The following is a 12731-nucleotide window of genomic DNA, read 5'->3' on the forward strand; positions in this document are numbered from 1 at the left end:
GGGGGGGAGAGGATCCATATGCTTTGCAATGCATAGCAATATTTTCTGTCCTTCCTGATTTTAGTAGCTTGAGTGAATTCAGTTTGTGGGTCAGAATATTGCCATCATCGTTCTGTGCTGTTTTTGTTTGTTTAATCTACTACAAGTGCACTCTCACTCTACAGGCCTACATTTTATCACCCAATCCATATGATATCTCTGGTTAACAAAGCAAAGTGGAGCTATGTTGCCTATAGCAACAAACACATGCGCTGCAGTTATTCTGATATCTCAGGAAAATTCTGAGAAAGTCTCCTAAAAATTACAGTTAAAATTTCTACTCTAATTATTTCTCTTATGAATTTAAGCAGATTTTAGACTCTTAAGTTAGTATTTAAGACTCCTTAGTTTCACCTGCCATGTGAATGTGGCAAGAAAGGATAGAAATACTTCTATGTACTATAAACTTGGCAATATGATTGTGATTCTGGGGATATTTTGTTACTTTGTCACGTATACCATTTTTCAGAGATTACTTTGCACTGTAGGTTGAAATTGTACTGACCTGTTTACCAGAACATCTTCCTGAAATGCACAAACTATTTTCATTTTGTGAAACACGTGGGATGTGAATTAAATCATGCACGGTAACAAGAATGAGATGATTGTTTTTGTTACCATGCATTCATTCTTAGCTTTGATTATGTTAACATTTTGCTAACATTTCGCTTTGTCTTCCATGCTGCAACAGGAAGTGATGCACAGTATAATTCCCTGTTGCTGTAAGAGTGGGATAAACTGTACAAATGAGCACTAAGCATGGAAGGCTATTTGGATAGAAAAGCTAAGATACAATGTGCATGCTGAAAAAATAGTATGTATGGAGATTACCTTTGAACAATATAAGTAGACCTAAGGAAATCTGAGACTCCAGCCATGGTCTACAGTCTGAGGCTCAATTTTTGCAGGTGTTCAGACACATCAAATCAGAATGTAGAGCATGACAATCATTTTAGAAGTTGAGAAATGGAAGTGAACAGTTGAGCTAGCGATAACCTAAGTGATGTATAGCCATTTTGTGTTTATAAAATTGAAATCTGTCAAAAATGCCTGAAGAAAAATATGATTTATCTCCTAGATGTGTTGGTTAATGTATAACTGCTCACTGTTGTGAAGCTGAAAATATTATATCCTTAAATATATATATATATTGTTGTTACTGTATTTAGTAAGACACATTTCGTCTTAAATTCATTGAAAAAATGAGAAATGAAGTACGAAGGATGGAAAGGGAAACAAATTTTAATATTGCAACATGATACAGGTTGATAAACATTAAAAGAATTTTTGAATATTAACATTCAACAGATAGCAATTACATGAAATATTGCAGATGTAATCTTTTTTTGCAAGAGGTCTTTAAACCGTTGACTGTGGTGAGCTACAAGAGTGAGACAGTGACAAGATTGTTCGGTGTTAATTTTTTTCCTCTCCCATAAGCATCCACTGCTGACTGCTTTGAAAAAGATTGGCTTATATGGATTTTTGATTTCACCAAACAAGTCAATAGTCATGAATGCAGCAGGTCAGCTTAAAGGTTTGCTTATTGAAACTGAATATATCTAAGTAATCCTTAAGGATGATCTAATTCTGTGGATTCCTAAACATGCATCTTGGTAAATCTTGTTTGCTTGCTTGTAAAGATTGTCATTGACATCTGGAGACAGCCACCAGGAAAAGATTTTGGTTGCCCATGTTCATCTAAGGGCAGTATAAATCAGAGAAATGTCAATGTATGATCAATGTACAAATATTTGCAATAGTCAGAAAAGAGATCTTTCTGGCCTCATTCATGCAGTTGTGCATTTACCTATGGTCTTTAAAAAGACTTCTCCGTAGTACTGTCACTGTTGTACACGTGATAATTACTAGATATTTTATACTGAGAATCTCTGTGTATGTATTTTCAGGACCAAGAAAGTTCAAAGCAAATTGCCCAACTGTTTATATCACTGTATGTATTGGCAGTCAATGTGATATCATCATTATTTGCATAACAAAATTAACGATTTGTCTTTCTGATAAGTTACACCGTTCTGTATAGAACACCCATTTCTTTTCTTGATGTTCTGGTTTTCTTTCAACAAATGCTGTTAGCAGTCAGGCATTTGTATATTTTTAAAATGCAGTATTTAATGTCACTCTGCATGGTACACCTCTTTTTTCATTGAAAAAAATTCTGGTTCTGAGTATTACTTATGAATTTCCACTTAATGAAAGCTACTTTCTTTTATTCTTTTCGTTCCAGTGTGATCATCACTACAGTCTTGTACCTTTCAGATGCCCTTCGTAAAAACTTCTTAAATGAAAACTTTGATTACAAGGTAGAGTAAATATGTCTAACAAAAGATAGATATAGCACCTGCTGCTGCATCGTCCGGCGGCCTGGTTGTTATTAGATAGTCCAGCATCTGAACACCTATAACTTTTGCTATATCAGCAACTCCAGATGTTCAGAAATGAAATGTTTTCTTAAATACAAGACTGGCCTAAAAATTGGGAGTGCTGTGTTTTGTTCTGTTTTGTTTTTTAATTTGTTTATTTTTCATTTTGTTATTTTAGTCTCTGCAGTAGACTATTTACACAGGTTGGTTTTTTTTTTTTTTTTTTTTTTTTTTTATGAAGTTTTAGTATTGTTTCAAAAAACATGCTCACAAACATTTCTGTATTTACAGCATGAGAAACAAGGCCTGGCTTTAGCTTTGTCCAGTGAGGCCTGCAGCTGTTATCTGTTGAGACTGGGAAATAAAACTGTAAAGGTGAACAGGCCAGAAAATGACAGTTCTGCCATGTGATAGATTTTAAGTTGTCCAAACTTAGAAAGTAAAGTTTTCTGGTTCACAGATGTAAAAAAATAATCATAAAAATCTGCCACTCTGAAACTTCTGCATTTCAGAGATGTAAAATATGTAAAATAGATTTATTTCTGCTGAGTATTTTGGTGCTGATGAAAAGTATACTTCTGTGCAATGAAATTTAATCAAGAATAATTTGAGTAATTTATTATTCAAGTGATGTCATTTGAAAATTTGCAACTTGAGTGGTCACCATAGGGTAATACTGAGAAAATAAAATAACTAAATGCTATCTGCTTCTTGTAGATATGGGATTCCTACTTTTTTCTTGCTGTAATTTTTATAAACCAGTTATGTCTTCAACTGGAGATGTTCACTCCTTCCAAGAAAAAAAAGGTTTTAGAAAAGTAAGTATTGCTTTCAATGCCTAGAAAACTGTAATAGATCAAACGCTTCTCAAAATGTAAGATAGGGGAGGTTGCGAAAAGTCCTACAAGGAAGTCGTATAACAATTCCTGAATGATATTTAATTCTGGCCCTTTGTATTGAGATGATAGCAGCGTTCATGGAAGTGCCTAAATTAATTCAGATATGGGAGCAAAATATCTATGTTGTAGCAGTGCCACCACTAATTTCCAGTTCATGTGTTAGTTAATACAGAGTCATTCAGGTATCTCTGCTAGTTGTTTCTTTAAGTTAGTGCAAAACTATTTATTTTGAGTGAGCTACAGCATATTGTTGCGAAAGATAGGTACTGCTTCATAGTTGCATTGCTGATATACAATCTTGAGAAGAAATAAGTACTTTTGACAATATTGTGAATGCACTGGATTTTAGGAATACAGTTTTAGCTGGATACAATGTGAGGAGCAAGAACTTGGAAGAAATCATCACTTCTGAAGTATTTCTTTATGAGCTACAAATGAGACATTTCATTTAACTATGTCACAGAACGCTAGAGGAACTTGATTTTCTTAAATGATCTTCACTGTTTTGCTTTATTTTTAATGTATTCTAGATATGGTGACATGCGGGTAACAATGGGATGTGAAATCTTCAGCATGTGGCAGAATTTAGGTAAGGAGTTAAAAGACATTTTCAGTAGCCGAAAAAATAAAAAGCAAATATTATTACTTCAGTTACCAGTAGTAGAGGAGTTGGGATTGCCCATACTGTGCTCACTTTGAGGTGAATGCTCCTCAAGTGCTGTGTTCAGTTTTCAGTCCCTCACAACAAAAAAGGCATCAAGGCTCTGTAGCATGTTCAGAGAAGGGCAATGAAGCTGGTGAAGGTTCTGGAGCACAAGTCTTATGAGGAACAGCTGAGGGAATTGGGATTTGTCAGTCTGGAGAAGAGGAGGCTCAGGAGAGAATGAAGGGGGGGGTGTGGTGAAATGGGGATTGACCTCCTGCATAGCAAGTGATAGGGCAAGAGGGAAGAGCCGCAAGTTGCACCAGGGGAGGTTCAGGTTGGATATTAGGAAGAATTTCTTTTCCAAAACAGTGGTTAGGCATTGGAACAGGTTGCCCAGAGAAGTAATGGAATCATCATCTTTAGAGGTGTTTAAGGAAAGGGTAGATGTAGTACTAACGGACATGGTTTAGTGGGATATATATTGGTAATATTGGTGATAGGTGTACAGTTGGACTAGATGATCTTAGAGGTCTTTTCCAACCTTTATGATTCTATGGTTATATAAAACCTTGTTTCAAGTGTCAGAAAACCCTAGTCATTTGTAGCTAAATCAATTGTAAGCACTGATACAGTATTGAACATATCCCTTTTTCTTCAGAGAGAACTAAAAGGAACCTGTCAAAGAAAATTAGAAGAGAAAATACTGCTCATTTTGGGCAGAATTTTTATGCCTGGATGTATAATTATGCTCACAATTTTAGTTCTGTTGCCAAACAGTTTAAGGAACATGCATATTTCTTAATTCTGAAACTCTCTTGAGATGCTGGATTTGCATCAAATCTTCCCCAAAGTCCTAGCTCCACTAAACCATAAAGGCATAAACAAATCAGGAACTGATACATAAATGACACGTTGGACAACAAGAGAAAAATATATTCTTAGATATAAACTTAGAAGCATTTTTATATTTATAAGCAGTAACTGTGAAAATTGCTTGAAAGTGTAAGCCTCAGGGAAATGCAATTAAGTGTTTGGGAAGAGTATCAAAACCAATTAGAAGCTTTGAATACCACGCTCGTCATGTTTATATTTCAATTATTCATTAATTTCATTCGTTAAAGGGCTTGTGAAAGATATGAAGGTCGTTGGTTACTGAGATCTATCATCTCATTTCCATAAATCTTTTCCCTGACAAGATAAGTAGTTGTAATAGAACTAGACTTTCTGCTCAGCCTGTACCAGGAAGAGAAGTATTGAAAATGAGATATATTTGCTTATTTGTATTATTAACATTTGTTATGTAGCATGTTTTTCTAATTTAAAATATTTACTTTTAATTACTCTTAACTATTCACTCCAAGGCATCTGTACTCTAGCTTATTTGAATACATGATAGATACTTACAAATTGGTATATCAGGAACACACTCTTGGATCTCATGCTTGAATAAAACCTCAGTGTGCATCATTTCCTTCACATTGTTTTCTACCGAACAGAAACCTGCCGATTTCTATATTGGAAGGAGGGAGTAGTGATGTCTTTCAGCAGGGGGCAAGGACTGTTGCGGACACCATGAAGTTCATCTGATAATGTGTCTAATTAAATCATGCAGGCAGGATATTTCATATAATTGCTGTTACGGTAGTCAACATACACAGTTCTTTTGGCAGTAAGATTCATCATAAGCCCTGGTCTTTGTGTGGTCACCTTGATTTCATATGGATATGCATCCCAGGATTAGTCCAACAGAGAGGAGTGTAATTTTCCTTTGCAGAATACTAAATAGTGTCAGACTGGTGTGACTGGCCACTGGTATAGCCCAAAATAGGCTGCTATGGAAATGAATTTCTATCTAGGACTGTTAACGTATTGTAATTTCTAATTCTCCAATTCTGAAGATCAAGTCATAAGCCTGGAGAACTGAAACTAAACGTTCATATTTTAGTGTATGCCATTCCTAGTTTTCCTGACAAGAACTTACTTTTGCAGTCTCTGCTGAATAAATTGAAGGTGTTTTAACGCCGATTTTTAAGGGAGTTGTTCTGGGAACTGCTGAGTCACATTTTCCCTTGGCTGCAGTCACAACACACACTTCCATTTCTTTACTCACTAACTAAGAATAGGCAAAATTGAAGTACTTATGTCTATTTGATGAACAGGTAATATCAAATAGTTAACCATTTTATAAACACAGAAATGCAGAGCACAGAAACCGAACTGTTCCTGGGATAAAAGTGAAATGCCCAGAGTTCTTCGTCTTTGTTCTCCTCCTGGAAGTCTGACTTGGGATAACAGTAACCCGCTATCACATTTTACCTCAGTATTGCATAATAAAATCTGGCTAGCCTTGCATTCTTCTGTTGCCTGCAGCTTTTCCCTTCACTTTTTGCATTTAAGAAATAGCCCATGCTTTGATGAACACTAGGTAAAAATCTAAAGACATTCGGACTTCTGTTTTTTACTTTTTAGATAATGTTTGCATTGTTTGCTAGCTCATAATTCACATGATTCAAGTTCATGTTCACTTTCATTTTAGGGGAACACAAGCTTCACTTTATTCCAGCATTGATTGGCCCCTTCCTGGAAGTGACTTTGATCCCTCAACCAGACCTGAGGAATGTAATGATTCCCATTTTCCATGACATGATGGACTGGGAGCAAAGGCGAAGTGGCAACTTTAAGCAGGTATGAAACTGTCTATAAAAGAGGACTGGAATTTAAGAGTGCTGGTCCAAATAATTGGTGGTTGAGTCTAGAGAGGATGGCCATAGTGTTGTTACATTTGTTGAAGAGATATTACTGGGATTTTTTCCCTTTTGATTGTGTGCAGGGTTAGTAAGATTCTGCAATGAATTCACTTCTGCCTTCATGTTAGTGATATAAGATAAGAGGAAGGATAAAATCTATATCTTGCCAAAGTGAAGAATGGCACTTCTTTTCAACAAGGCTGATTTTGATGTAGTGTTTTTTGTCTCTAATTTACAGTAGCAGATAACATTCATGTAGCTTCCTTTTGGGCTAGTATGGAAAAAGATCAGATGTTTTTTGAGGAATGTTATTCTGTAAGGATCCAAGTAATCTTGCTGCTTGAACACCTTTCTAACGGGCTAGGAAGGAACGACCAAGTGTGCCATCTGCTCCTACAGCTCCCACTCACTTCTTTCAGACTGCCTCAAACTATTTCTCAGTGCCCTCCTTCATGCTGCATCGAATGAAGGAAAGCAGAAGTATTTGAATTAATCTCAAGCAATCGTAATGCTTAGGGTAAGAGCTGTATCAGAAACACAAAACTATTAAGAATGAAGGAATGCATGTGATGTAAGTAGGTAGTTTTCACTATCAGTAGATAAGATTTTTATTAAGATAACAATTGAAGAGTTTTTTCAAGGAGTGAGAATAAAAAAATCCACTTGTTCTACCTCTTTGTTTTCTGCTTGGGTTTAAATGAAAGTTGTAATAGATTTATTATCAAATAAAATATCTTGGCAACAGCTTGGTTTCTCCCTTAGATTTGTGGTTGCTAATATATTACAGCTAAAAATGAGATTTGAAATATTAGCCTGCATTTTAGCTTCATGTCTTCCTCTATTTTTTATAATCAGTACATTTAAAAATATGTGTTGAAGTAATTAGCCACCTGAGAATCTCTTTAAGCTTCTTTGATAGCTAATATGTAAAACCAGCGAACTGAATTTCTAGCCAAATACACTGGCAGGTAAGAAAGATTGTGAAAGTAAGTCTAAGCCTCCAAATGTTCTGAACTATGCAGGCATTTATAAAAATTAGTCTGTAGAGAGTGTGATACAGGTTAGAAATGATGAAATTTTTATTGAATTCTAAGAACATGGCTTGTGCTTACAACCCACAGTGAGAATTCAGGCAATTTATTTGGGCTGTGTGCTTTTTGTCTGACTCCATAAATAGATAGCTGCCTTAGCAGCAGCAAATGCTACTCAGCCTGTAGTTTTAAAGTCACATTGCTCAATTTAAATTAGCTCCCTCCCTCCAGGAAAAAAAAAAAAAAAAAAAAAACCACCAAAAAAAAGAGAAAAACCCACAAATCTTGGGAATAACAGCTTCAAAGACATGAAGTGACTTATCAGATTTACATGATTGACCAGCAATTCTAAAATATACATTTAGCAAAGTCCCATACATTAAAAAAAAAAAGTCTACTATTAAAATCATCATTAAAGAGAAGAGAAGCTGTTTACACCACACTTATATGTTGCAGGTGGAAGCAAAATTGATTGACAAACTGGACAGCCTAATGTCTGAAGGTAAAGGTGACGAAACGTACCGAGAGCTCTTCAACAGTATGTGAGTAATGTGTTTATTTTACAGTGGTTCATTCAGTTCCATTAGCTGTATTAGATGCTAATATCAGTGTAGGAAAGTAATGCTTAGAACAGTTGTGAATTTTTTTGCTGAAAATATGAGGAATAAAAACATTTTATAGTGGTGTATGTCATCTGTAAAGTCTGGCTGTACTTCTTGTGTAAAGCTATAATTGGGAAAGGCTAAATCTGTTATATCACAGAACATTCTCTGACTTCTAGTTTTAAATTCCGAAAAGCAAGAAATGTTTTGTAATTGCATAGAGTACAGGTAGTGCACAAATGGGACATTTTGAAAACTAGGCATGAGAATTCAACAAAATGGTGTTTTATTAATATGTTTTTTATTGCCAGTACAATTTTTATTGTACTTATCTGTGTAATTTCACTTGCTGATTTCTTGATTGATGTATAGAATTTTATTTATTTTAATAGTATTATATTTTATTTTCTTCCACAACTTCTTGTTAAACATTTAATATATTTTAATAAACAATGTGCCTGAAATCCAATAGCTAAAGCTATAGTGCTGAAGTTCCTAAGGTTCCCCATAAGTTATCCCATTGATAGAAATAAATGATTGTCACAGAGTGAAAAATAACTAACTGAACTCTGTCTTCTTTGCTGTTTCTTAGAACTCTATTCCCCCTAAGTGGAAGATTTCACTCATTTCTGGTGTGTTATAATAGGGCATGTATTATTCCTCTTCAAGATTCCAAACTGTGCATTCTTTAATGCTGTTCAGCACACAATATTTTTGTTTATGTGGCTTCTTAACCATTCCTTCTTCATTGAATATTATTTTTTACCTCTGTTGTCATTGCTTAAAATACAACATTCAGATCTGTGAATACTAAACCCAGGTTTGTTGTTAGTCTAATGCATATAATGATTGTGAATTGCAAATGTAATAATCTGCAATGCTGATGAGTTGAAAAAATATAAAATTTCTAAATATCATTTCAAAAGCAAAAGTGGGTAGAGAGACTGGATGAATGATGATAAACAACAGCACAATGTGGTAAAGCAAACCTTTCTTTTAATTATTCATTGATCTTTCATAGTCTGAATAAAGATAAAAGATAAAACAGGTATAAAGATAAAACAGGTAAGAATGTTTCAGTATGTATTGACAGTATTCCCACTTTAAAATAAGTCATTAAGGGAGAATCTGGTTGTAGAATTAAGTCTAAATACATCCTCTTGCAAAATACATTAGGGTATCTGAAATAACTCTTAACTGTAAGAATTCATATTAGTATAAAATACAGTTCTTAATTTCTTTTAAATTTTAGAATTACATTTAAACTGAGGGAAGTTAAACAAGATATGGTGAAAAACTGGGAGAGCTTTTTTTTTTTTTTTTTTTAAGTCTAAATGCTAAAGATGCAGTAATCTAAATTGCAGAATGTCTCACAGCATCAGTATATTTGTTTCTGTTCTGGTTCAACTGAATTATAACTAGACTTCTTGGCAAATTTCAAAGTATCTGCTCAAATTTATTTCCAGCTCAAGAAAACTGGAAATACTTATTTATCATTAGTTTTCTATTGGAGTTAGATTAGAGCCATACATTAACACCTCTCAACAGGAGAGCTTGGAGAGGGCAATAATCTAAAATGGAGGATGACAGTGTTTCAGGGTAGGTGAAGGAAAATGATTAAAACCAGAAAGTTTAGGGAGCTGGCTGTGTGGAGTCAGTTACTGCAAGATTTCTCCTTTTTTTTTCCTTTCCTTCCATGGGTAATTTAATCTCAGCAATATTAGACTGTCTTCACACAGTGCATGAGAACAGACTTGTTTAGTCTTAAGTGACAGGGCTGTGGTATGCACACAGAAGATGTGAAACAATATTTTAGGTCTAAGACCCGCAGTGATTACAGAGTCTTTAAGAAAAACAAGTGCTGCAGTGTTACTTGATCAGTCTGAAGATGGTTGGTTTGATAGGTACAGTTGGGAGCCAAGAAGATGCACACACCTGCTTTGGATACACTGTAGTAACTACAGTGGGTGTGACACATTCTGTTGTTGTCATGCTTTTTGTTTATTTTGTCTGAATCAGAAAATGAATTTAAATCTCTCAACTCCCACGTTAACTTCCCCCCTCACCCCCCCATCTTTCCTTTGAATGTCATCTGTTTTCAGAGACAAATTATAAGCATCTCTGGACATCTCTAAAATGCTGCATGCTTACAATTCACTGCTTATGTTGGAATTATCAAATGAAAACACACAGTGAAAGTGGGAGGAAGATGGCTGCTGTTTATGACTTTCTAGTGACTTGAACATGACCACACAGTGATTAGCTCATGATGCAGTGGAGGGCATCGCTACACTGAGGAGAACAACTCAGATATAAAATAATGTCTCTTTGCCTCTTGTTCCTGCTCTTCCAGCATGGTTGGACTAGATGATCTTAGAGGACTTTATCACATCAATAACTATATTTCAGTTTGGCCTTACACAAGCTATTTCAGATATGGAGGGTAGGTGGCTGCATTATTGAAGCACAAAGCCTGGGATGACAGGCTCCATCGGTGGTTGAGCTTCTCTGTGAAGTAATTGCAACTGGGATTCCAGCTAATCTGGTACTTAATACCTATCTCTGTTAGATCTTGGGTGATTTCACTAGACATAAAGCTATTGTGTAAAAAGTGTTAACTGCTTTCTCTCCCATGCTGTCTTCAGTCTTCTCCATTTCTTCCTCTGACTGTGTAACTGAATTCAGCCTTGCCTGTTCCATTAGACTCTGGACTGAGTCTTTTAGTCCACCTTGAACATTCTGTGGTTTGGGAAGCTCCACTCCCATTTCTGAATTGCAGCGAAGTTTGACTTTGACTTGTCTGTGTAAACGAGGATCTCTGACTAAATTGAGGTATCTGGAGAAAATTGTACTCCGAGATGGAGATCTTGGTGACTAAATGTAATTTTAGAATTAAGTGTCTTAAAGTCAGTGGCCTAAATAGCCCTGTAGCTAAGACATATAAAACCTACTTATATTGAGACTTACCACATGGCTTAAATAGTCTAAACATGGTTCAGAGCTTGGCATTCTTCCCCAGAGAGCTCTGATCCTCTGGGTCTGCACCCCACACCCTTATTCTCAAGAACACTAGATTAAAAACAAACAAACAAACAAACAAAAAAAAACCAAACCAATTTTCAGTTGAGCCCAGATATAGCATTTACATTTTTTCCCTTGTATAATTTAGCATCTTGGCTATACTTTGTGTGGAGGAATTGTATGATAGAGGTAGGCACAACACAGGCAAAGGAAGAATTTTGCCTGTGTTTATGTCTACACTCAAAGAAGAGGTTGCATTTAGAAAGCAAATAGATTCAGCAAGAGGGTCAAATAGAAGAGAGATGTTAGAAAAGTGTGTGTCTATTTTCAAACACAAGGTGTTAGTAGGAAAGAATGCTTAACTTGAGCGAGTCACTTATGTCACATTCTTTTTGGATATTGCCATGAGGAAGCCAAGAAATTTATTTGGGTAGCTCTTTTGTTCTGAATGTTTTTTTTTCTGTGCACTGTGTTGAAAGGTGTATGGTGGAGAGTGGGAGGCATGCATCAGAAGGCAAGATACAAAATTGTCCACTTACAATGTTCGTGTCAGTGTGAATAAGTGTTTCGATGGGTCTTCACCACCCATTTGTAGAAATTGTGTATTTATAACAAATATGCCAATACATTTATAATGAACATACGTAACTCAAGTGTAGACTGAACTCATCTGTTTTAAAAGAGAGCTCAGACATCTACTGAATTTTCACAGGAACTGTAATTATTTTGGTGAATTTAGGTTGAAATGTTCCTTTTTAATATAGAGTTGAAAAGCAATAGAAAGGAAAAGTCAGTGCAGTAATCAGTGCTTATTAATGTAACAGGCTGTACTTTTGTTAGACACAAAAACTTGTACTGAAAGGAAACATCAGGGGTTTAAAGGCAAATTAAGTTAGTCTATGGAAAGCAGAGATGCCATAGTGCTCCAGCATCTCTTTATAGGGACAGCTTTATCATCTCTCTCCTAGCAATGACAGGTAGTCTTTGAATGTGAGGGCAAGATGTCTCATTGCCCCCTAAAAAGAAGTGGTGAAACTAAGATTGATATCAGGATGCAGAATGGAGGTGAGTGTTTCCTCCAGCACAGCACAGCTTTTAGGTCAAAACAGCTTGCAGAATTGCATCGGTGACATCCTTCTGTATACAGGAACTGAACAGAAGTAGAGAGCATAGTTGCTGCAGTTGGCATGTGGGAGTTATTGGGCGCTGCTGTGTGTTCAATGAAATTTGGATGTAGGAGTTTTATGGGACTGAACATGTTCAGTATGGATGAAGGTCAGTGGAGCTGACAGCTTGCCCACTGCAGACAGGAGGTTTGGAAATGCTATTAGCAGCTCGCTAAAGAGCCCTGAGTATACAGAT

At 35.7% G+C, this 12731-nt stretch overlaps 1 protein-coding gene across 2 annotated transcripts in view; it reads left to right on the forward strand.

Moving 5' to 3' along the window:
- The window catches only part of DOCK4 (dedicator of cytokinesis 4), a 238741-nt gene that overhangs the window by 189055 nt on the left and 36955 nt on the right, over nucleotides 1-12731 (forward strand). For both annotated transcript variants that reach the window (XM_042815926.1, XM_042815927.1), the window contains exons 28-32: nucleotides 2288-2363; nucleotides 3141-3241; nucleotides 3853-3911; nucleotides 6505-6653; nucleotides 8203-8288. In XM_042815926.1, coding sequence (XP_042671860.1) covers nucleotides 2288-2363; nucleotides 3141-3241; nucleotides 3853-3911; nucleotides 6505-6653; nucleotides 8203-8288 — 471 coding nt within the window. The remainder of the gene's footprint in view (nucleotides 1-2287; nucleotides 2364-3140; nucleotides 3242-3852; nucleotides 3912-6504; nucleotides 6654-8202; nucleotides 8289-12731) is intronic.

The sequence above is a fragment of the Centrocercus urophasianus genome, unplaced genomic scaffold (genome assembly GCF_019232065.1).
Source record: "Centrocercus urophasianus isolate 14NV4802_14NV808 unplaced genomic scaffold, USGS_Curo_1.0 seq_15, whole genome shotgun sequence".
NCBI lineage: Eukaryota > Metazoa > Chordata > Aves > Galliformes > Phasianidae > Centrocercus > Centrocercus urophasianus.